Source organism: Henckelia pumila, chromosome 1 (assembly GCF_033568475.1).
Source record: "Henckelia pumila isolate YLH828 chromosome 1, ASM3356847v2, whole genome shotgun sequence".
Classification (NCBI taxonomy): domain Eukaryota; kingdom Viridiplantae; phylum Streptophyta; class Magnoliopsida; order Lamiales; family Gesneriaceae; genus Henckelia; species Henckelia pumila.
This window is the reverse complement of record NC_133120.1, coordinates 93360870-93383719: the sequence shown is the minus strand read 5'-3', so window position 1 is coordinate 93383719 and position 22850 is coordinate 93360870. Positions and strand designations below refer to the sequence as shown.

At 36.5% G+C, this 22850-nt stretch overlaps 4 protein-coding genes across 7 annotated transcripts; 1 reads left to right on the top strand and 3 right to left on the bottom strand.

Moving 5' to 3' along the window:
* Positions 1–2916: 2916 nt before the first annotated feature.
* On the top strand, positions 2917–12836 carry LOC140875111 (uncharacterized). 2 transcript variants are annotated; one of them, XM_073278667.1, is made up of 12 exons: positions 2917–3316; positions 4822–5048; positions 6243–6310; positions 7834–7905; positions 8080–8432; positions 8548–8616; positions 8693–8778; positions 9471–11570; positions 11691–11768; positions 11903–12014; positions 12150–12200; positions 12301–12836. In XM_073278667.1, the coding sequence occupies exons 1-12, from the start codon at positions 2966–2968 to the stop codon at positions 12349–12351; spliced, it is 3618 nt and encodes a 1205-aa protein (XP_073134768.1). In that variant the 5' UTR covers positions 2917–2965; the 3' UTR covers positions 12352–12836. The 2 variants fall into 2 exon arrangements, with proteins under 2 accessions (XP_073134768.1, XP_073134760.1); XM_073278659.1 differs by having other exon boundaries at positions 8077–8432.
* Positions 12837–14175: 1339 nt separating this feature from the next.
* Positions 14176–15090, bottom strand: LOC140874858 (ESCRT-related protein CHMP1B). Its single transcript, XM_073278308.1, has one exon. It carries the CDS (start codon positions 14958–14960, stop codon positions 14349–14351), a length of 612 nt encoding a protein of 203 aa, XP_073134409.1. The 5' UTR covers positions 14961–15090; the 3' UTR covers positions 14176–14348.
* A 420-nt stretch (positions 15091–15510) lies between these two features.
* Positions 15511–20073, bottom strand: LOC140881516 (uncharacterized protein At1g51745-like). Of its 3 annotated transcripts, XM_073286895.1 has the most exons (5): positions 19678–20073; positions 19133–19499; positions 17131–17918; positions 17002–17016; positions 15511–16777 (listed from the first exon to the last, which is right to left on the bottom strand). In XM_073286895.1, the coding sequence occupies exons 2-5, from the start codon at positions 19327–19329 to the stop codon at positions 15708–15710; spliced, it is 2070 nt and encodes a 689-aa protein (XP_073142996.1). In that variant the 5' UTR covers positions 19330–19499; positions 19678–20073; the 3' UTR covers positions 15511–15707. The 3 variants fall into 3 exon arrangements, with proteins under 3 accessions (XP_073142996.1, XP_073142992.1, XP_073143004.1); XM_073286891.1 differs by having other exon boundaries at positions 17002–17918; XM_073286903.1 differs by lacking the exon at positions 19678–20073 and adding an exon at positions 18831–19033 and having other exon boundaries at positions 17002–17918; positions 19133–19267.
* Positions 20074–21460: 1387 nt separating this feature from the next.
* On the bottom strand, positions 21461–22692 carry LOC140876344 (uncharacterized). Its single transcript, XM_073280296.1, has one exon. It carries the CDS (start codon positions 22455–22457, stop codon positions 21528–21530), a length of 930 nt encoding a protein of 309 aa, XP_073136397.1. The 5' UTR covers positions 22458–22692; the 3' UTR covers positions 21461–21527.
* Between the last annotated feature and the right edge of the window lie 158 nt (positions 22693–22850).

Genomic DNA, 22850 nt, shown 5'->3' with positions numbered 1-22850 from the left:
AGTGATCGAATTCGAAACCTCATTTGTCGACTTGGAATCAATTAACAAGCAAGCAAATAACTGGCCAAGAAATTTGCAAGACAAATATAAATTCGATAATCAATAAAATCAAATCAAGTCTAAAATCTCAAATAAACAAACGAATTTTATGCATAAATTGTCTGGCCCAATCACGTGGCCTTGATCGAAAAAGAAAAACTACTCACAATTCATAATTCAAAGCCAAGTTTAAATCATGAATTAATAAAATAAAATCAAAGGAAAGAAAAGAATTCTCCAAAACGTGTAGCCGTAGCCGCCTTGCTCTCTCTGCCTCTGGAATTCTGGAACTAGAATAATTTTCGAACCCTTAAAATTAATTAAGATTTTCTATTTATAGTGCTTGAATCCTGTAATAATTAAATTCCTTGCAGCATAATATTTTTTCTCGGAAATTTTGCTCTTTGAGATCTCGCGCTCGCGCGCGTAATCATCCCCGCTCGCGCGCGTGTCCAATTACTCAGCTCTCAAATCTCTAGAAATTAATGTCGCGCTCGCGCGAGCTCATTCCCACGCTCGCGCGCGCTATGTAATTCTTGAATCTTGCGCGATTGCGCAGCTTTAGGCGCTAAACTCACTCTTCCCATGCGCGATTGCGCCTTCTCTTGCGCTAAACTCATCCTTCAGCGCGATAGTACTCCCTTTAGCGTTAACCATACTTCTTTAGCGCGTTAGCACTCTTTCTAGCGCCAAACTCAAGTGCAATCGCGCTACAACACTCACAAACAACGCAACTTTCAACCTGCTCCGAGCGACAAATTTGAAAAATTCATATCTTGAGTTCTAGCCGTCGGATTGACCTGAAATTTGGGCAGCAGCTTCAAAACATTTTGAACTTAATTTGGAACGGTGAAGATCGGATTTGGATCAATTTAAAATTAAATTTGATTTTTCGACCAAAGCTGCTCTGTAATTCACTCTTCAAAAATCCAATTTCCTACAAAATTAACCGGAGGAGTGAAATACACACACATGTACTAAAACATATAAAAACACATAAAAGCAATATGAATGCACACAAAAATATATATAAAAATATCACAAACTAATGCATACAAAATGCACTTATCAGTCATATAACAGAAATGTATCTGCGATGACCTTCTCATTCTCCTCCACTGCCTGATCATGCCTGATAAGTGCATATTGTGTGCATTATTTCGTGATAGTTTTATGTCTTTTTTTGTATACATTCATATTATTTTTATGTGTTTTAATACATGCTTGTGTATTTCACTACTCGGGTTGATTTTGTAGGAAAATGTTTTTTTGAAGAGTGAATTACGGAGTAGCTTTGTTCGAAAAATAAAATTTCATTTTATAGAGATATAAATCAAATCTTCACCGTTCAGAATGAATTTTAATTTGTTTTGAAGCTTCTGTCCAAATTTCAGCTTGATCCGACGGCTAGAACTCGAGATTGAGAAAATATAATGAATTATTTGACCACCGTTGAAATAGTGATATGAAATTAAGTTTTATTTAATAGTAAATTTTTCTCAAATACTAATTTTTAAATTATAAAAAGAGTTTTAAAAAGATATATATCTTTTTTCAACCTTCAAATTTTTTCTTAAATGTGCAAGCATCATGAATGAAAATATAACAAAATTAATAGAAATGTGAAATAATATCATTAAATTTTAATTCCTCAAGTTTCGTTTATTTTATTTAAGTTTTTATTTTTTAGCGCCATGAATTTAATATTTTTATTTTGAAAATTGATTTAAATTTGGATAAAAACTCTAATAAATTTGTGTTTTATTTACAACTTGTTTAATTTTAAATATATAATAAATAATATAAAACTCAATTATAAATGATATAACATTACGCGATGTTAGTTTTAACACATGAGTAGATGAAAGGATCAAACCGGGAACTTTTGAGAAATATTTGGCATGAAATCAGCAATGTTAAAATATTTAGGACTGAATCGGAAATTTTTGGAAAACATTTAGGACCAAACCGGGAACGTATAAACATTTAGAACTGAACCGAAAACTTTTGGGAAAGATTTAGGACCAAACCGGTAACGTCCAAACTTTTAGGACTGAACCGAAAATGTGTTCAAACATTTAGGATTGAATCGGGATTTTGCCCCCATCCTAACAATACGATTATTAAACAAAATATAATAGAAATAAAAACATCGAAATTACTTTAATAAAGAAATACTTTTTTGAATTTTTCCTTTCAAATTTGAATTTCAAATTTTGTAAAATAAAAACAAAAAAGTACTTCTTCTACACTACCTAAATTTCAACCAAAAATATTTATTATATATAACCAAATATAATTATTATGGTTATGCGTTACGTGCGAACTATATTAATATATTATGTTATAATCGGTTTGAGACTTTTTACGAAGTATATCAGTATTCAATTATCACGTCAATATTCTTAAAAGACGATGTCTCGAAATAAAATTTAACTTTAGATAAATTACGAAGTTTGACAAATATTGAAATTCGAATTAAAAAAATAAAAATAAACCGAGATTTGTTAATGTTAGATTGTGATGTTAAGTATTTCAAATCCGTAACAACAAATATGGGGTTTTTTTGGGGGGGTAATTTCATCTAGTAACAAAATTAAATCATAAATAGTTATTTTATGGAGTAATTACAATAAATTTTAAATTCATCATCGGAGATATATCTCCATCTCAAAGAATATATCAAATCAAAATACTACGTTTCTAAATAATTGAAAACTCGTAAAAAAAGGTTGAAATTGTAGTCCGACAAAGTTTAAGGATCATCCTCGTTAGTTTTTTCAACATTAATTTAACGACTTACCTTTTTAAAATCAAGTAATAAACTATATTAATAATATGATGAGTATTATTTGCAATAATAATAAAAATCTTCGACGGCTGTTCCCAAGTCATTGTTAAAATCCCTCCGGGATTCCGAAATTCAATGTACGGAGGTTCTGGAAAGCTCGGCCGCGGCGGCGGCGGCGGAAAGAGGAACATTCACGCCCCTCCAATCAACCGCAACTCCGCCGCCACATCGGGAGGCCGCCTTTCTTCGGGAGGCGGCGCGTCCGCCGTCACCAGAGGCCGTGATGGCGGAGGGGAGTCGTCCTCTGGGCCCACATCTTCTCTGCAAGCGGAGGAGACATTCAGTCTCGTCACGAGGAATCCTCTGAACTTCGCGATGGCATTAAGGCTTGTGCCTGACCTCGTCGAGGAGATCAATCGCGTGGAGGCGATGGGAGGAACAGCGCGTATCAAGTTTGATTACAATGCCAATAATTCCGGTGGAAATGTGAGTGAGGATGTTCAATTTGATAGAAGCTTTGAGTTTTACTGCTGCTTGTTTATTTTATCAGGTGGACTTGAGTCTTGAGCTGTGTGGCGACTCTTTATTATGATCTGATTAGTACTCTATCGCGTTCAGCGTTCTTTATCCGTGATTAGATGTTCGACTCAAAATTTGGTATAATTACATCTTTGTGTCTAGACTGGGTTTTCAATGTTGCGGATTCCAATTTGGAACTATAATAGAAACTACAGGCCCTTATGTACATTGACCGTATTTGATTTGGTTTGGATACAGAGACATATTTTCATTGTTCTACTTTTCATGTCAAAGCGTCGGTGATACACTCAAGCCACTATGCTTTCAGAAAATTTGAATTCTCCTGGTAGGAAGAGTAGGGAGAACTGGAAAAGTCAGGCGTGGTTTGTGGGAAAACGGGCATGAAACTGAAACGGTTGGGATAAGAAAAAGTAGTTGAATACGCCTTCTAGAGTTTGTGGCTCTTATGATGGATGTATATGCCAGTCTTGCACCATTCTATGGCAGTATGGCACTGAATGGTTTCATAATTTTTGTTTGAGTTCAGAACTTTGAGATAGTTCAAGGCTGCCTAATGCCCTTGGTTAGTATTTGTTAGTCTTGGGTATAACATGACAAGCATATGCTGGCGCCCTGAATTCTTGTCCTGCGAATGCCAGTCTTTTTCCTTCACTAGCTCGTCTTCTTCTTCTTTTTTTTTTCTCTTTGCTTGTCTAGTTTCTTGTAGAAGTTCAACTGGATCCAGGGTATCAAACATTGGTATTCCAAGAAAAGTGACAGATATATATTTTTTTGCCCAGTGTGTGTGTGTGTAGTTAATGATAGTTCCCCTCACCCCACCCATACGGATAACCCGATCATTTTTTCTCATGGTGTAGGAAACTATGATTCTAGATGACTCTGACGGTGATTTTTTAATCTGCTGATCATTGTTGGGATTTTTTTGTTTTTATCTTATGCTTTGAAGTGTCTATATAATTGTCTTTATTTGCATATAAATCAAGTGTTATGCTCACAACAGAGAAGGCTCTACTATCAGCAATGCCACGTTTTTTGTTGTTATGTATCATTGCTGGTGATATGGTGACATAATGACCTTTATTTGGTCTTGCTGTTATTTGCACGATACGTTTGGTTTGCACCTTTCAGTTTGATATTTCCCTCGAGTGACATGCCAGAGTGAAATCACCAATTTGCTTCTCAGTAATTTCTAAGTATTTCCTATTTAGTAGTTTCTCAAAGAATTGTGTCCTCGGTTGTCTTTCATCCACCTTCTCTCACTTCAATTGTTGTATTGTGGAACATCAACTGCATCATTATACTCAATAATCCCACGTGCTTTCTCAAACCACGTTCCTTATTCCACATAAAGATTTCTTGACAGAATTGGGGGTTTATTTTATGTTTCTAGTTTTCTTGTAGCATTTTCAAATGAAAGTAGACATTTAAACTTGTCCTTATTCTGTAACCAGGTTATCACCGTGGGTGATAAGAACTTCAATTTTACATGGTCGGAGGAAATGGGGGAACTTTGCGACATATATGAAGAGCGTAAAAACGGCGAAGATGGAAATGGCTTGCTTATAGAATCAGGTGGTACTTGGCGTAAGCTGAATGTGCAGCGTGTATTGGATGAATCGACTAAAAAGCATGTCAAAATGCGATCTGAAGAAGCTGAGCGCAAGAATAAACAACGAAAGTATGTGTCCTTTTCTCGAACTAGAATGCCATGCATATATTGCATGTTTGTATTTTTAAGTTGTAAATCATGAGAAGCCGTCTGGGATCCTTGCATTATCTATATCACTGGATGCATTAAACTGACGTTCGAAACACAGTATCACAGTATGTGCTATTTAGCAATGAATTAATAATGGTGTAAGAAGATGACATTATGGCATAATTTCCTGGATAGGTATACCTCTTAAACGTGAATAATCAACTTAGAAAGCTGAAAACAATATATTTTTCCTTTATCCATCTTATTTGTTCTTCTTTCTCTTTTGCTACAAGGAGAAGGGGGTTTGGGGTAGATTTTTGAAATGTATGTCAGCATGTTAATATTTGTTAGTTCCCTCAAATTATGATCATCTCTCACCATAGCATACTTATATGCAGCTAAAATTTGATTTCATCTCTCATGTTGTAATCAGTTCACTTGTGTTCATGGTGAGGTTTTGTTTGATTCGAGAGATAAATATTTTTTCTATTGAATAATGCACGAACCTCTTAGAAAACCACTTTTGTCATTTTGATTAGTGGACTTAAATACCCTCCGTTTTATTTATAGACAAAATCTTGAGGAGGACATTAATGTAATATTAACAACCCATTTTAAATTTAACTTCCCAACAAGACCCATTTTCTCTTCCCCACAATCCCCATGTTTTTACTCAACTATATATATTCTATATAATTTTCCATGATCATTTTGGTTTCAAATTGTATGTATATAAAAGCTGAATTTGAATATTAACTTCTCTATGCAAATATTTTTTAAGTTTTGCCATTATATTTATAGATTATGTTGTGCACATGTAACTCATTTGCAGGATGACCAGTGTTTATTAAAACTGTGCTACCCATGTTACAAATTAATTATTGTGGGGGTATAACTCCCTATACGTAAACTAATTCTTAATACCGCGGTCATTGATTTTTTTCCAGTTCTTCACCATATTGGTTCTTCTTTAACACAAGAGACATTTTTTCTGCATGTTGTGTTACTGGAGAAATTGAATAAGTGGAGTAAATAGTTTGGGTCCGATGATAAAGTCAAGCATTCATGATGATATAGTAAGAATCTAACAGAGTTCAGGAGACAAGAATGATATTAGTTTCAATTAATATCTTTTAAGTTTTTCATCAAGTCCTTTCTATTTCTTGATAACAGATCCATAGTCTTAGACCATCAGAATTCAAGTATGAAGAATCAAATGAAGGCACTAGCCGCGGCTGAATGTAAGCTTCGTAATTTTTACATCTTCTCTTTTGTAGCTTCCCTTCAATTTTCCTTGGCAGTTGTTTTATGTGCAAGTGCTAAAATCGAATTAGATTTTTTATTTAACCCAAATAAGAAATTGCTTATTGAATCAGCGATGGTTATAATTTTGCCAGAAATTTTGTGCCTACCAACTTGGAAGGTGGTGATGTTGCATTCACATGAGTCTCATAAGCTCATTTATATCGATTGGTTAAACCTTTGCGCATGCTCTGCATGTTAGATATATCAATTTCCAAAGTTCAAGCCCTTCAAAAATATGCATCTCCAGCTTCTCAATTCAAACGAGATGATTACGTATGAGATGTTTGAAGAAGGGACGCTGCATTTACATGTTATACACCTATAAACCCAATACATATCTGTCTCTAGCATCTTTATTTCAGTGGGATTTTTGAAATATGTGATGCTTTATGAGCGGCAATCATTGATGACAAAGGAAATTTGATACCTAGGAAGTACGGCTGTCAGCTGAAGAACTGAAACATGAAAATTCGGTTCAGAGCAGTGAAATGCGGCCTGATAGAACAATATTTGTAGTTGTGAGAGTTTCTCTTGGGCTAACCGATCCATCCTCGTTACCCCATGATAAATTAAGATATATATTATTTACATTTTCAATAATTTTTGTATTTATGTTAAAGAACATACTTAATAGTTACTAAATCTATAAAAAAAATTCGTATTTAATTTTTATTTAAAAATAACCGGAAAAAAACTGGCTAACCCGGACCCAACCTGTTGAAATCAATTTTTAACCGTATGAATTATCTTTATACCAACGCGTCCAGAAAATAAACCCGGTGGATTAAAGTTGCCTCAAAACCAGACTCTTCCAGCCGGTTTACACTTTATCCACACCACTATGTAGAGATGTCCTCCTGTCTTTTGCAACTTCTACATCTTCACCCTGTTTACAACATTATTTTCGTGATGCGTACGGTTAAGAGTTGAAATTTTTCGGACAACAGTAAGATCACCTTTGTACATTAGTTATTGTTATTCCTATATCTAAAGAAACTCAATTCTTAGTACAGGATTTCCTTGTTTTGCTATGGGCATCATGTGCACGGGGCATGCTAGTGTCACTATTATATCTCAGAAGAAGATGTTGCATATGATCGACACCCACTTGGTCTTTATGTTGAACTGCTGTTTGAATGTTATTGACAACAATAATGACCAGTTTGAATACGGAAGTATTTGGCTTAAAAATTTGCAAGATTCTTTTAAATATTTTAGAAAAATGGTTTTCAGTTTAGATATGATAATGAAAAAGCTTTTTCTATTATTATTATTATTTTAAGAGATGGTCACAGAAGCTGAAAAGCCAGTTTTTTTTTTTAAGTATATAGTTTTATAGCTTTTTAGTTGTTTTTAAGCCTATCTAAACGCAACTCTCCTAGCAAAAGCATTTTCGCTCCATAAGCTTTTCATATCCAAATGCACCTGTAAACTAATTCCACCGTAATTTTATTTTCAGCTAATTCATGGAGAATGCCATTTAAAAGGAAAGAGCCTCCGTTCAAAAAGTCCAAACCTGAAGCCTATCCTGGTGAGTAGGATAATGACTTTGATGAATTCTTTTCTTGTCAGAGTTATTTTGTTTCCATTTTTATGTCAGAAGAAATAATTGTAGATTCCTAAAACAACTTGGGACTTGAATTTTTTGTAAATTCCAATTATTCTCTGTTGGTTTTTTTGCTTGACTTGACCATCACATTAGCAGGTGGACCTCCTAAATCTGTCTATAAGTCCAGTTTGTCTGCACCAAATCCATCAAAAAATAGATCATCCACTGGTTCGTCATTATCTTCTCATACAGAGCAATATGGCGCTCCAGCTCACACATCTGGAAGCAGCAATCCCATGAAGGGAAATGCCATTGTGTCTGATGCTACACCCTCTCAAGCATCAAGTAAAGCTACTAGTTTAGACAAAGAAATGTCTAGTAGGATGGCAAATAATACTGTCCTCAATAAACCAGTTCAAAATCAGAACGTGGATGCTAAACATTTTGATTTGAGAAGTTTCATTGTTTCTCTTCTAATAGAGCATCACACAGAGGGAATGAGTCTGAAGGTAGGTCATATGGCATGATCTACCAGGAATGTTTTCCATTTTCAAACTGTACTAAATTTACTTTTCGTGAAACGTTTGTTGGTAGAATAACGCTCTTGAATGTCTTCATCATCAGGCATTGGAGAAAGCTATTGGAGAAGCTATGCCCAACTCTATACAGAAAATCCAGCCAATTCTGAAGCAAGTACGCCTTGATAATTTTTATAAAATTGTTTGCATGAGTCTTAAGCAGATTATACTTATCCAGTTTTTACTGGCAGATTGCAACTTTTAAAGCTCCGGGAAGATATTACTTGAAACCTGGTGTCACAGAAAACTTCAAGAAAACTTCTTCTGAAAGTGGAAGGTATACCTGTTCTATCAGGCTTCTCTCTAAGCCGAATTCTTGTGCTTATTTGGTCAGGGTTCTTTTTTATTCTTGTATCACGTGAAACATGTTGATATGCTGGACAATAGCTTTGGTGTATGCATGTGGGAACGTAGTCAGTATAGTACACAGTCATTGTGGAATTAGAATTGTAGGCTCGAGATGCTTGGGATGTGATTAAATACCCTTCCCTGTATGATGTGTAAGTCCTTGTGAGGTTTTTCCTCCACGTTTGTAACGAGTTAGACAATAGTTTAAAGATCTATATGCTGGAAATAGGGGAAAACGAGAATCCTAGAATTTGTTGCTGTACATACTTCAGTGAGAAACTAAAATGGCAGCTGATCTAGATTACACGAGCGCCAGCAGCATCAAGATAGAGTATAAGTTTAATTATTTCTGCCTTATCATTGTAATGATAGTTTCCTATGGAAAGAGTATCTGTTGATCTAAGTTTTTTTTTTCATTTGCTCCTTGACACATGCACAAATCAATAGAGATATTTGGGCAACGAGATAGAAAAATGTGAATTAAGGAATAGGAGCCAGGGAAAAAAGACACGAATTGGTTTTTTAGAAAGTATATGCACTTTTAGCATGTATTTGCATGACATCATGTTCTGTACCAGTGCACTGTGCTTTCTATAAGGGATCTAATGTGTTTTTCCTCAGTTCCCCAGAAATCGTTTGCAATCAATCACCTGCAACTAATAACTTTGGCCGACTTCCTGATCAAAATCCCAACTTTTCCTCGCGAACTCCCATCAATGAATTGGAGGAACAGGCTCAATTGAATTCTATGTGTGGAAATGCATCAGATACAGAGGAGAAAATTGACATCCCACTCAATTCACCGGATCATTCTAATGGCAAGAAAGTTTCAGATGATAGTGAAGGGCAGGCTGGTAGCTCTAGTGATGGTGGGAGCGACAGTGATAGTGAAAGTAACAGCAGTGATAGTGGAAGTGATAGTGAAAGTAATAGCAGAGGAAAAAGAAGTCCAGTGGGAAGTCGCAGTGGGAGTAGCAGTGATAGTGAAAGTGATGTATCTTCCAGCAGCAAGCAGGCACCTGATGAAGATGTAGATATCATGACGAGTGATGATGGCAAAGAACCCGAGTCCGAGCCTCTCTCAAAATCTCCTACTCAGTCGAGGCCTCTAGACGTTGAGCTTCTTGATATAGGACATTATGAAAAGCAAGATGATTGGGTTTCTGATGTAGTTGAGATTGAGAATGACAATCCTGAAGATGACCTTGAAACCGAAAGGGCTACGTGTAATTATTTATTTTCTAATGAAGAAGGTGAAGATATGAAACCATCATCACCAAATCATTACAAGTACTATGAGAACCAAGGCTACGACAGTGTGGTTAAAGATGGCTTTGAGCACGGGGAGCCTGATAGTTGCACAAGATCGTCTAAAGGCAAATCTAAAAGGCTGTCTAATGAACGTCATTCTGTTGATATGGCTGACAGAAGTAAGAGGTTGAAAGACACGAGTTTGAGTCAACCATTTTCTCGGACCATAACCTCTCTTTTTGGTGAGAGTCCTCAAAATTCATCTCCTGATGAACTTCTGAAAAGCTCCCTTGAGGCGCCTATTAATCAAATGTCTATCAGAGATGCAAGCCATGGTAATTGTGATAACCTTCAAGTAGACTTTAACCAAGGAATACAATCTGGGTCTTTTTCTGAATCTCGGGTGCCAGGTCAAAGATCCTCTGATGTTGTTGGACGGGCTGAGGTCCATTCTAATGGAAAGAGACTTGGTAAACAAGATGGTTTGGGTTGTGGTGTTGAGGAGTCCGAAAGAGGCCTGCAAACCAGCGGAAGACTTTGGACGCATAATCCAATAAATATGGAGACACTTCATGAAGATGGTGATACCGGTGACAAAGAGACGATTCCAGCAGAATCAATTTCCAGAAAACCAAAGATTATGGTGAAGGCAACAGATGCTGGACGGCATTCTAAAATACAAACAAGTTACTCTCCCAAAGATAGCAACGCTAATACTGTGGACAGGTCTCTCGTAACGAATGGTCAGGACAATAAACTTCAAAGAGAGCTTTCAGAATTGGAGTTGGGTGAGTTTCGTGAACCGTTACCTGATGAAATACCAGGGCCAAAGAAGCAATTTGAAAAGAAGGTTAAAAAACATAGACAATCAGAAAAAAAATCAGCTGATTCAGATTGCTGGAACTCAGATTTAAATAGAGGAAAGCCCTCTAAAAAGATAACTCCAGGTTCTAGAAAACTTTCCCCACAGAATTCTGAAACTGTGGTATCTGGAATTCCAGATGGATCATCAAAGCGAAAGCCTTCAGAAAATAATGTCAGTGATCCTTCAAAACCTCAACTCAGAGAAACCAGAAATCTGCCACAGCAGCATCAGCCATCAGCAGGTCCTACCGAGTTTGTAACTAACCATAATAAAATTCCTGAAATTAGTAAAATTAGAAATGCAGAACCTGAAACTCAGAGGACAAACTCAGAAGCTAATGGTTACAAAAAAGTTGCTGTTAATGCCACAGAGCAGCAGCATGGCCTCAAACGAACAGCTGTTTCCCAGTCCATGAATGAGTTTAAAAAACAGGAGCCCAATATGATTGGCAGCTCAAATGATAGACCAAAAGACACATTTTTAGTGGGGGGCAACAACGGTATTCAGAAAAGGAGAGAATCTTTCTCAGATGAGAAAAATTGTCCATATGCAAAGTATGAGAAGGAGGAACCCGAGTTGAAGAGTCCAATAAAGGATCTCTCTCAGTAAGTTCATAAAACGATGATGTATTTGATGAACAAATGCTTTGATAAGCTCTATCTTTCATGTTACGAAACAACTTGATTTTTTGGTTCTCAATTATTTATATGCCATTCCATCTTTAGGTATAAAGAATACGTGAAGGAATATCAAGAGAAATACGAAAGCTACTGCTCCTTAAACAATATCTTGCAGTCATACAGGTAATATCGATCTTGGTTCATTCGCTTTCTAATATTTGTGCATTTTGATTGTCTTTAAGATAAAATTGTCGCACTATATATGCTAAATTGGTCCATAAAATCAGTACTCTAATTTGCGTTGCTGATGTAATTAGAGATGAATTCAGTAAACTTGGGAATGAGCTTGAAACTTGCCGAGGAAGGGATAATAAGAGATACCAAGACATTTTGGAACAGATACGGTCATCATTTCGTCAGTGTGGAGAGGTACGTTAGTGGTTATTTTTGTGTAGTTATCCATGGGCGTGCTTTGTCAAATAAAGCTTGCTGTTTTATTGATGTTTTATCATTTTAAAATTTCATTCATTTTTTGTATGATCGGTTTAACATCTGATATTGCAGAAACATAAACAATTCAAGAAAATTTTCATCGTGCTTCATGAAGAATTGAGGGTGACTATTCCTCTTAGTCTTTCCTAATGTCAATGTTAACTTTTATCTGCCATTCTCTTATTTCTCATTAATACGATTCCATGAACACATTTTTGAGCAGCATTTGAAGCAGAGAATTAAAGACTTCGCTGCCTCGTGTACAAGAGACTGATTTATTTACTACTCATGCATCACTGCGTTTACATCAGTGTGACAAATATTGTTACATGGTGAGATCTGCTGGTCCCATAGTCTTTGGGGAGATTATGTCAACGTGCAGCAACTGTCCAGGTGAGATCTGCTGGTCCCATGTAGACTTCATTATCGATCTCATATAACCAATTCACCGAAGTTGTACTTCACTATTCATCTCCTATACCAGTAGCAAGCCAAATACACGCATCTGGATGAAATTTGGATCCATCACGTGTGTAATATATTATATAACTGTACAGTATCCTTTTTGCGTAAAAAAGACATTCTTGTGGTTCTCTTCGGGTTTGAATTTTTTCGTTTTCTCCGAGTGTCAATGGCTGCTTAGCAGCATTCGTTGCCACAATTTTGATTTTTCTTTTTTGGTTGTACAATTCTCGCTATAGGAACTTTCAAATGGGTATATTTTCAAAGTTTATATGTGATTTACGAAGATTAAAGTTTTGACCATTCATTTACATTGTATTTTTATTTATGATTTAGCTCAACTCGTATCTGTAAAATCTCGTGTCATCTCTATTTATCGAACAATAATAGCATGGGAACCATCGGAGTTTCAAAATGTCATAAACATGACATCGTTCTCACCTGAGGATTGACACGACTCGCTCTTGCAAATTTGATTGTGCCGTCCAAATTCAGATCTCTCTATTCATCCTTAAATCTAAATCCCAGTGGTATCTTGATAAAAAAAAAAAAAATCAGACATAGAGTTGGCGTATGATACACAAGGATACACGAGTTATTCATAAATTTCTTTGATCAATGCGAGAGATTTGTGTGCGAAAGAACAATTCTGGGAACCGTCGGAGATTTTATTTCTGTAAAATGTACTTCTACGGGACGTATATTGTTTTCAAAAATATTTTACGCAGACATTAGCAGTTTCTTGTTTTGATGAAATAAGTAAAATTGTGAGGATGTCTGGATCAGCCAGTCCGGTGAGGTGAAAACCCCCCTCACCCAAGTTGTAATATACGCATATAATAAAAGAAAGAGTGAGATTTTAATGAATAAACAGTTCTAAAAAGCGCTAAAAGAACATTTTACTCAGAAAGGATACGTTGGGAGTAGGGACGACTTATGCTTCAATTTCTTCTCATAAAGTAATATATATATATATGTATATATATATATATATATATAATTGAATCTCATAAAATGACGAGAGCACAACATTTATCGATTGTGAAAAAAAGGATCCATAGAGCGATTTAAAACGGAAAATGTAAAATCAATGTCACTAACTATTAAATGTTTTCAAATGACCACGAAAACATCAAAAAATGACTTGGAAGGCTCGTTTGAGTGAAGTACCTTGTCAAACTCACTCACACTAAAGGGTTTTTTCAGTTCAACAATCAAAACTCAATCTACACAAGAGGGAAATCGGGTGTTTGAGATCATCTTTGAACCAAATGTGATAGGTGGAATCACAATGGGGAGGTAAAATTCCCCATCATTAGCAGAAGCTAACTACGTAACAGAACTTCTGTCTTCGACGAAACAAGAGAACTCAAAGAAACCTTTCAGAAGTGGACATCAAAATCAACATTGATCCATGATCATAACTTAACTGTAATCCACACTCAACAATTCAATAATAGAAATCAAGGTGGAAATCGAACAAAGGAACAACTCCATACATCCTAGGGTATGGTCAATTGGGATGAAAGGTGAAATCTTTTCATTTCAGACACTCCTCCATGGTTTAGTCCAACTCTATATTGGTAACAGACAATCAAAATATATAGATTCACGAGGAATTATTAGATACGCAACATAAGAAACCATAAGACATAATCCCCATCAATGGAGTCGAATTTATACACAAATCCAAGTATTACGGCAGCAGTTTGGAAGTTAATACTACACCACACAATAATAGTATTTGAAAATACCAAGCTTCAGCATCAAGCATGTCTGAATATACCAGAATTTGAATATACCAGAATTTCACCCGCGTGCCTTGAGCTCAGCCAAACGCCTGGAGAGATCATCTTCATCCACCTTCTCACTATTCTTCACAGCAACAGCGTGGGCAGCAGGCTGAGGCAGGCCAACAGACACTTCGAGCCCATAATCATCAGCCACTTGCTGCATCAAGCTATTGACCTCGGTTTCAGGCGTAGAGAGAGACGTGCTTCCAGACATAGAGCTCTCCATAAACTCCGCCTGCACTTCCATGTTCACAAACTGTCGCTCGAATTGATCCATGGTCTCAGACATTTTCTGCAAATTCCCTGTGGAAAGGGACGATTCCAGAGATTTCACGATACTGCCCATGGATTTACTTATGGTTTGCATCTTCGCCTGTGTGTCCAGGCGTGAGACGACAGCGTCTAGGCGTGAGGCGAGGCGGAGATAATTCATCTGCTCGTTACGCTTGCGGATCGAGTTCTCCGCGTAGATACGAGCGCCATCCATGTTACCTTTCTCGATCGCCTTCTTCACCTTCAATTTCTCGGCCTTCTCTTCCTTTTCACACTTTCGGGCCTGGCGTTGGAGACTTTTCGAGGTGAATTTCAGATCCATGATCTGCTGCATCAGCTTCTCCGTGTTACCCATGGCGATTTTTGGATTCAGACTGCGAAAATTTCTAGAGAGAGAGAGAGGGGAGTTGATTAGATTGTTTGAATTTATCGATCGGATTTGTTTCGAGGATTCGGAGAAAAAGGAATTAGGGCTCCTTTCACGAAATTTCTCTTATTTTTTTAATTTAATAATAATAAGGTCTTCTTTTGTCCAATCACAAATTATAATTTAATTTCTCGTTTACCAATATGCATCTTCTATAGAGGGTACTCAGATATTTTATTTAAAAAAAAGCCCTAAATAAATAAATAAAAGAGTTTAAGTTTGGAGTAAATTTATTAGAAAACAAGAACTTTGAATACATTAAATTTATATCTAAACTAAATTAATTGTATTTTGACGATTACATCCCATGTTAAATTGTTTGAAATTAATGTGAATTGAAATCCAAGCTTCAAATTTATCCTCTCGATTATTAATCAATCTGATGTGCAAGCATTCAAGATTTAGAAATCTTTCAAAGAGTAAAAAAAACACTACATACGCGATTCAACTTCTAAAAAACTTGTGACTTGGTAACTAAATTTGCATTATAATTTATATGTACATATGTAATAGTCAAGATTCAAGTCTGCCCCGCACTTGCCTCATATTTTTATGCAAAGGCAGGGCAGAATGCGTAGTCAAATTACCATTTTATTTATCAAGAATGCTGAAAATGGCTGCCTATTCAACTAAAGATGGTGTATAAATATATCCATTCGCCAACACAATCAGAATTTATACATCCTCTGTTGCAATCAGTAGAACCGCAGGTCGAGTCGAGCTATTCATGGCCGCCATGATCCTACTGAAAACTACGTTTAAAGGGATACAAGCTATACAAGGGCCCTTGAGTTTTTCAACTACCGGTTGTCCCTTTTTTTTGGTTCTCCGAGAACTGGTCAGGGAAGACAACTTTCTGATCTTCTTTGACAGGAGCACGTTTTGCCTTGAGCTGGGAGATTTCGTCAGTGAGCCACGAGCCTGCAAATGGTGATGCTTACTCAGGGCTGTTCCATGTGGCCTCTTTCCATGAACCATATCCACATGATAATCAGATGTGTCCAACTCGGAGCTGCTGGTGCGACATTTGGCCATCATAATTAGATCGTCGTACATACTACCACTTAGCTTCTCGATTGCAAGCGGATGACCTACAACAGGCCGCCCATTTAGCCTGCTCATGAGAGAAATATAAGGAACCCGCTGAGGGCGGCAGCTACCCTTTGTCTCCACAGGCACGTCATACAAGCCAGAACCAGAAATATGGTGTCCAAGAGAAAACTCGGAGGTGTCGTACTTCGGGTTTACCGTGAAACGAGACTGACGGTAGGGAAGTGACCTCTGAGGAACCATCGGCTCAGGTGTTGATCCCCCAGCACGAGAATCTTTGTGAGTGCTCCAACTCCCTCTATGAGGGGTTTCAACTTGAGTTTCTGCCGGAGGCCTGTAAGTTGAATTACAACTGTAGCTTTCTGACATGTGGGTGCCACTTAGACAGTTAAACTCTGCCTTTATATTAGAGCCAACTAAAAAGCTGTCACCGTCAATACCCGCATCAGCCTCAACGGATGCATCCATTTTCCTTGACCTAGAGTTTCTCTTCCCTTTCGACTGCCATTCAGAGGCACCTTTATCTATGCTCAGGCTTATATCATGAATACAAGCAGCACTGGTGATGGTAGGACCAGATTCATTATGCTCTTCCTTCCCCAAAGGTGGGGTTTCTACGTGACTACTTTGGCTAGATTCTGCCACAGGACCAATCCTTGCCATCTGTGAGTCCGCAGAAACAATTTTGGAAAAGCCTGAGACAGCAAAATTTACACAAGTATATTAAACAAAACACATTAACGATACAACCATTTTCGAAAAAGAAAGCGAGCAGCAAAACATAACATTTGCCAAAGCACTAAGCCATTTCTACTGTAATTTCAAACAGTAGAACACCGAAATAAGATGTATAAACATAAAGAAATGAATAGGTTACACTTGCAACAACCTTTATCCAGAATATATGCATGATGCTAACCTTGAGCAATAAGGGGCACGCGAAACAATCCTTCCAGAGAATCATTCTCCGGAGTCATACCACAAGCTTCATTCTCCTTCAGTTTGCATCTAACTAAAATATCGTTAACATGCTTAGATGTGTTTAATGATGCTCCATTCTCACATGAAACTGTCATACTGCCTGAGTTTTTAACAACTATTGAGTTGTTTTTCTTCGATTTGGTAGATTCTAAACCTGAAACCCTACAGTCCAATGCTTCCGGAAAGCACGATTCATTTGGAGAGGATGATGCACAAACACGGACAGGCAACCTTGGAGTACTCTCCAAAACTTTTGTCAAAGCACGACGGCGATTTTTCTTCTTCAAGAAGTCATGAACATGATCTACCAGAGATCTTTTCCTTTTCAAAGATGACGCCACGCCTAATCCTAGGTCATCGAGTCCTTTCATACGTCTTGAACCTTCTGTTCCATCATCCTCCGAATCATTTGGAGTTCTCCACCGCCTAGCTCCTTCCTTAGCTGCATCCATAAGATCCGATTTCACAAATGGTAAACCAGTCTGGGATCCCTCTTGAATGGAATCATCTTCACTTTCTTCAGTTGAACAACTCGAATCTAATACATCACAACTACTCAAATTTCCATCAATATAATCATTTCTTTCCCCATTAGTATGAAATGAAGAGGGTGATTCATCAACACCAGGATGCTCCCGATATGTATCTGGTTTGTCAGATAAGTGTGGATGCTCTTTTCCAAGACGAGCACTTTCAAGCTCAAGAGCGTGAATGATGGCATCTTCTCTTCGAGCATATTTGGCAGCTTTCTTAGACGGATGAGATGCAACAGCCTTAGCTTTCTCAATGCAATCATCATACTCCCCACAGCGAAAAGCTTTAACTCTTTTGGATCTCTCGAGATTATACCAGTCCCTGAAAGAGCATAAACAATAATTTTGATCAAATAAATCGTAAGACAAGAAAAATAACACCAACTTTTTTGGAGAGGAGAAATTAGAAATTCAGTTTAAAAGTAAAGAATAAGTTAAACACAAAATATTTGGTATCCAACCATCACAGAAAGAACCTTTGCATTGGAGGCAACTGATACCGACATCCAGGACACCCAGATGAGGCAAAAAAAAAAAAAGAGTAGATTGAGGTAAATGGAGGATGTTTGGATCATCCATTTCTAGTTCGACTATTTTCTCAAATAATTATGAAGTACTCTTAGCTGCTTCTTATAACACTTCTTTTATCCATATCTTTGTTTCCACTTCATGGATCTGATTTTTCAAGAATCCAAACAATTGATGAAGATTTACTTATGGCAGCGGACTTGTCATGGTCAACCATAGACACGAAATTCATATTTTCTTAAATAATTACACTCATGGAACAATTTTGTAAAAACAGATGTGCTTGCTAAAGTCATTAATCAGTTACGCTGAACTATAACAGGATATGCCATCGAGAATATCACCTACTTAAGATGTTAAAGAGCTGAAATATGAGCATTAAAATGAAAATAAATAGAACTCAAACAAGGGCAAAAAAAACTATTCTCCTTTATAATCCAGCTTACTTTTTTATTATCATCAAAACTGGAAGAATTGTGAAATTTTAATGGGTGGTAATTAAAGAATGTAGAGGATGCACCAACATCGATCCTGTGGGAATAAACAACAATTTTGACACGCAAAGACAATTTACACAGCAAATATAAAATCGAATCTGATTTGGAAAATAAATCAGAAATCGAAAACAGCTGTTAAGTTTATTCGCAACATTAGATTCTCGCTTCCACAATGAAATGATTAAGAAAAATGTAAATAAAATAAATACCAACACATTGAGATTATCAGTGATTGTGATTGAGATGACCAGGAAAACACTTAAGTCCCAACATTCCAAAATGACAAACTGAAAGTTAATAGCTCGTATAATGACCGTTGCTCCACTTTTCCACTTGAACAATCACCGTGAACAGATAAAAGGGCTCAAGCCGGCAAACAGCCTAAACATCATGATTATCTGGTACATATTCCCTAATATAGATTAATAGCTCACAAAATTTCAGTTCTGTAACCTGCTAGAGTTAGAAACATGATCGTACAAATTAAAGAAATGACCAAAATAATACTTACACACTTGCATCGTCCCTCCCAAGAAGTTTTACAGGGGTCCCAAGTCTTGGCATTGACAAAGAATTCTCAGGTAATTCGTCCGGACCTAGAATTCGGCCAGGCCACCACGACCCATTCCTCCGTCGAACCCAAACCAACCCACCAACTGATCGGTCAATGCCCTTGCTAGGGCTAGTGCCAGAACCAGAACCACCCATTTCAACACCACAGCCAAAAGGGATATATATATATATATTTTTTTTTAATTCAAAAACCCAGCAATCCAAAAGAAAGGAAGAAAGTAAACAGAAACAGTTTTCACATTATTTATTTAAAGTTAGCATTTTGGTCACCCACAGAAATCCTCCATGAAGATTCATCAACCCGCCTGCGTCAGAATGCAAATTACCATCAACACTAATCCCAAAAAAAAAAAAAATCCACCGACAGAACCAAGAGGATACAACAAAATTAAAATGAAGCACTATGCCCAAAGATACAAGAACCTAAAAGTGAAAACAAAAAGAATCAAATTACATAACTAAATAAAAATAAATAAAACATACCTCTAACGCATGCTGTATCAACAATAGAATCAGAAAGAGATCTGCCACAAAAAATTCTGCAAAAGGTATTTCCTTTTCAGTTTCTTTTCCTCGTTTCCACTTGAGGTAAAACCCAACCACCGTACCATCAAAAAGGACTTCTAAAGCTCGTTCTTCGCGTTTCTTTAAGCGGTGGCTATTAAGCCTATTTTACAAGCGAACCACTGGATTTTGAAGCAAAAAGGAGCAGAAGAAATGGTAGAAAAATCAAGTATATGCGCATTCACACAGTCGTGTGAGTGTAACAGTGACGATGGTGATAAGCTACGAAGCAGAACAGTTGAAAAACTGGAATTGAATTCCCTTCGGCAAACAGACTGGAACCCTCTGCCTTCAGAGAGAGAGAGAGAGAGAGGAGTCGAGGAAGAAAGATTTTCTGAAATTAAACAATATGCAATAAATTATTTTATTTATTTATTTATTTTTTTAATAATATATAATATATATATATAATATTGCATATTAATTTCAAGAAAATACCTTTGGAAGTAGCTAATCTCAAATCCCACGTTTGAAATATTTATTGCAATTTCTTCCACTTAGCAATTCAGACGGAGTTGGGTCGTGGAATAATAAATCTTGAATATAAATATAAAATATTATGTTTATGAATATTTTTTTAACAAACATATAGGAATTTAACTCCTCCACTAATTAGGCTTCTGAAAAATATGATAGTTTAAATATATATATATATATATATATATATATATATGATAAGCAAGAATTCTATACTAATTTATTTTTTTTTTGAAAAAGGTTAATAATATTAAAATTTTTGTATTTGAAATAATGATAGTCGTTGACAATATAGTGATATCAGTTACTACCACGGCATCATAATAGCATCTTATTAACCTAAAATATGTTGTCTATTCAATGTCATTTACATGAAATTGCTATATTTTAAAAATATATTTGTTTACTAAATTGTTTTTTCTCAGTTTACAATTGTTTAATGGTGATTTTAACGTACAAAACAAAAAAGATTTGCAAGTATGGCTTCTTATTTTCTTTTCTATTTTTTTTTTGACTTGAAATTAAGAAAGTATATGCACAATAATAGGTAACGAGGGTCTAAAGTGACGCTTTTCAAATGGTTTGGCATCCTACGTTGCTCAATAATTTTCAATGCCAACAAGATGTTACCCTATGTTGCTCAATAATTTTCAATGCCAACAAAACATATATACTCATCGTTTGAACCAGATAATGCACAAATTTTAAAACAAGTTTCAAAATATTGTATTATATTTATTATAGTTTAGTGAGTTGATATTTACACTCTATTTTTTGTTATCTACATGTATTCAATTTACTCACAAGTGAAATACAAATAACACCATGACACAACTATCATGTGTAAAATATGTGTCCAATTTACTCTATTATTTGATATTTTCAACTCTTCTAGGAGGGCATATTTTCAACTCTTCTGCACAAATGTATTATACATTCGCAGTGCCCTCTATTCGATAATCTTGAATTCGTTGAAAAAAACCTATATTGTAATTAAACTAGTAGATATTAAATCAATCACCAACGTTAGCTTCTATTTTATAAAATTTTATCCCGCGAATAATTTGTTATCTTGATTGTCAAAAAATATATATCCAAAAAAGTCTTTAAAATAAACAACATGCCATGTACATGCATCATCTTTGTGGACATACATAGAAGTACTAAAAGTTCCATCCAAGAACATTCAACAGCAACATGGAGCTAGCTGCCTTTTTCTCCTGTCTACACCAAACTAGATCGATGATATTGAATCTTTGACATTTGCATACAATTAATGTTAATAAATTTACTCACTCGATCTTCCAAGCATAAAGAAAAAGGCAGAAGTGTGATGCCTTTGAGTAGCTCTGTGTTGAATAATACCTGCTATTTGCACTACAATCACTAGCATCATCACACCAACTGTTGTCCTCTGCATCACTCTCCGCCTCCGGTGCACCGGGCTTGAATATGATCAGCCCGTAGCTTGACCCCGGTGCACAGAACAACCACGAATGGACGTCCCAAAACACTTGAACCGGCTGCTTGTTCACCACCACTGTCTGATTCCCCCGGAACTTCCACTGCAGGTTCTTGATGTGTACAAGCACAATGCCATCAATACTAATCCACATTTCGGGGTCTCTGTGCCCGGAGGAAGTCGAGCTCTCCACGACTATGTCGTGCTCGCGTTTCTTGTGGTCGAATCTTGCTCTGGTGGAGAAGGATTTCTTGCCAAAGACATGTTCTTTCTTGAAAAACAACATGGCATCCACAAGGGCTGGTCTGGACTTTGTCCTTTTGTAAGCCTTTTTCTTGTAGTCTCCTAGTAGCAACACCACTTCTTCCTCGGAAACTAAGGCGACGTAGAAATCACTGCAGGGCTCTGGACCGCCTGAAAACTTTGCTGATCTTAAATCCCAATAGGCTTCCATCTCATTTCCATCGACTTCAAATGTTTTGTACCCTTTCTTGGCCCAAAAATGCCAAGGTTTTAGATCGATCTTGCACTCGTAGTTGTGATCACGCTCCACGCTATCGATAGATATGGTTACCGAGTGATTCATCAGATTCTTGCTCCATAGAACAGTCACGTTTCGCCAGAAACTGGCTATATGTGCCTGATACGTGCATGATACAGTACTTTGTGCAGTTTTATACGTTACTGGATCGTTTGTTAATCTTTGAGCATAGGGTGCTTGCGAAGAGGACAAAGAATTTGGCCTCACAATGTACGCCATTCTTTGTTTTCTGATTCTCTTGTAGCCAAAATGGGATCGATCATCAACACAAAAGAATAAATTCCATGATTTGGAGAAAAGGGAATTTGATTTTTCTTTGAATTGGAGATTTTCTCGGAGAATTACCTCATGAAAGGGTAGTTTCTCGGAATCTCATCAAGAATCGGTCAATCGAAATCCTCATCAATGGCTGGATGAATGAATGCTTCTGTACATGAAAAACAAAGAAGAGGGCTTGACAAGATCAAATCTTGCACATGAAAAAGATTGGATTTATGTCAAGAATAAAAATAATGAATTTTTTGGTGAAAATTTTTAAGAAATATTCTGAAAAATAAAACATCAGATTTCATCGGTGGAGGAAACATTTCCATCAAGAAGAGGTTTACCTGA

Bases quoted from the DNA above. Each gene is read 5' to 3' on its own strand.
- LOC140875111 (XM_073278659.1), top strand. From the start codon at position 2,966: ATGTACGGAGGTTCTGGAAAGCTCGGCCGCGGCGGCGGCGGCGGAAAG. The intron at 3,317-4,821 runs GTGAGTGAGGAT...TTCTGTAACCAG, and splicing joins CCAATAATTCCGGTGGAAAT to GTTATCACCGTGGGTGATAA. The intron at 5,049-6,242 runs GTATGTGTCCTT...TCTTGATAACAG, and splicing joins CGCAAGAATAAACAACGAAA to ATCCATAGTCTTAGACCATC.
- LOC140874858 (XM_073278308.1), bottom strand. From the start codon at position 14,960: ATGGGTAACACGGAGAAGCTGATGCAGCAGATCATGGATCTGAAATTC.
- LOC140881516 (XM_073286891.1), bottom strand. From the start codon at position 19,329: ATGGGTGGTTCTGGTTCTGGCACTAGCCCTAGCAAGGGCATTGACCGA. The intron at 17,919-19,132 runs GTAAGTATTATT...ATGCTCTTTCAG, and splicing joins GGGAGGGACGATGCAAGTGT to GGACTGGTATAATCTCGAGA. The intron at 16,778-17,001 runs GTTAGCATCATG...TTGCTGTCTCAG, and splicing joins CGTGCCCCTTATTGCTCAAG to GCTTTTCCAAAATTGTTTCT.
- LOC140876344 (XM_073280296.1), bottom strand. From the start codon at position 22,457: ATGGCGTACATTGTGAGGCCAAATTCTTTGTCCTCTTCGCAAGCACCC.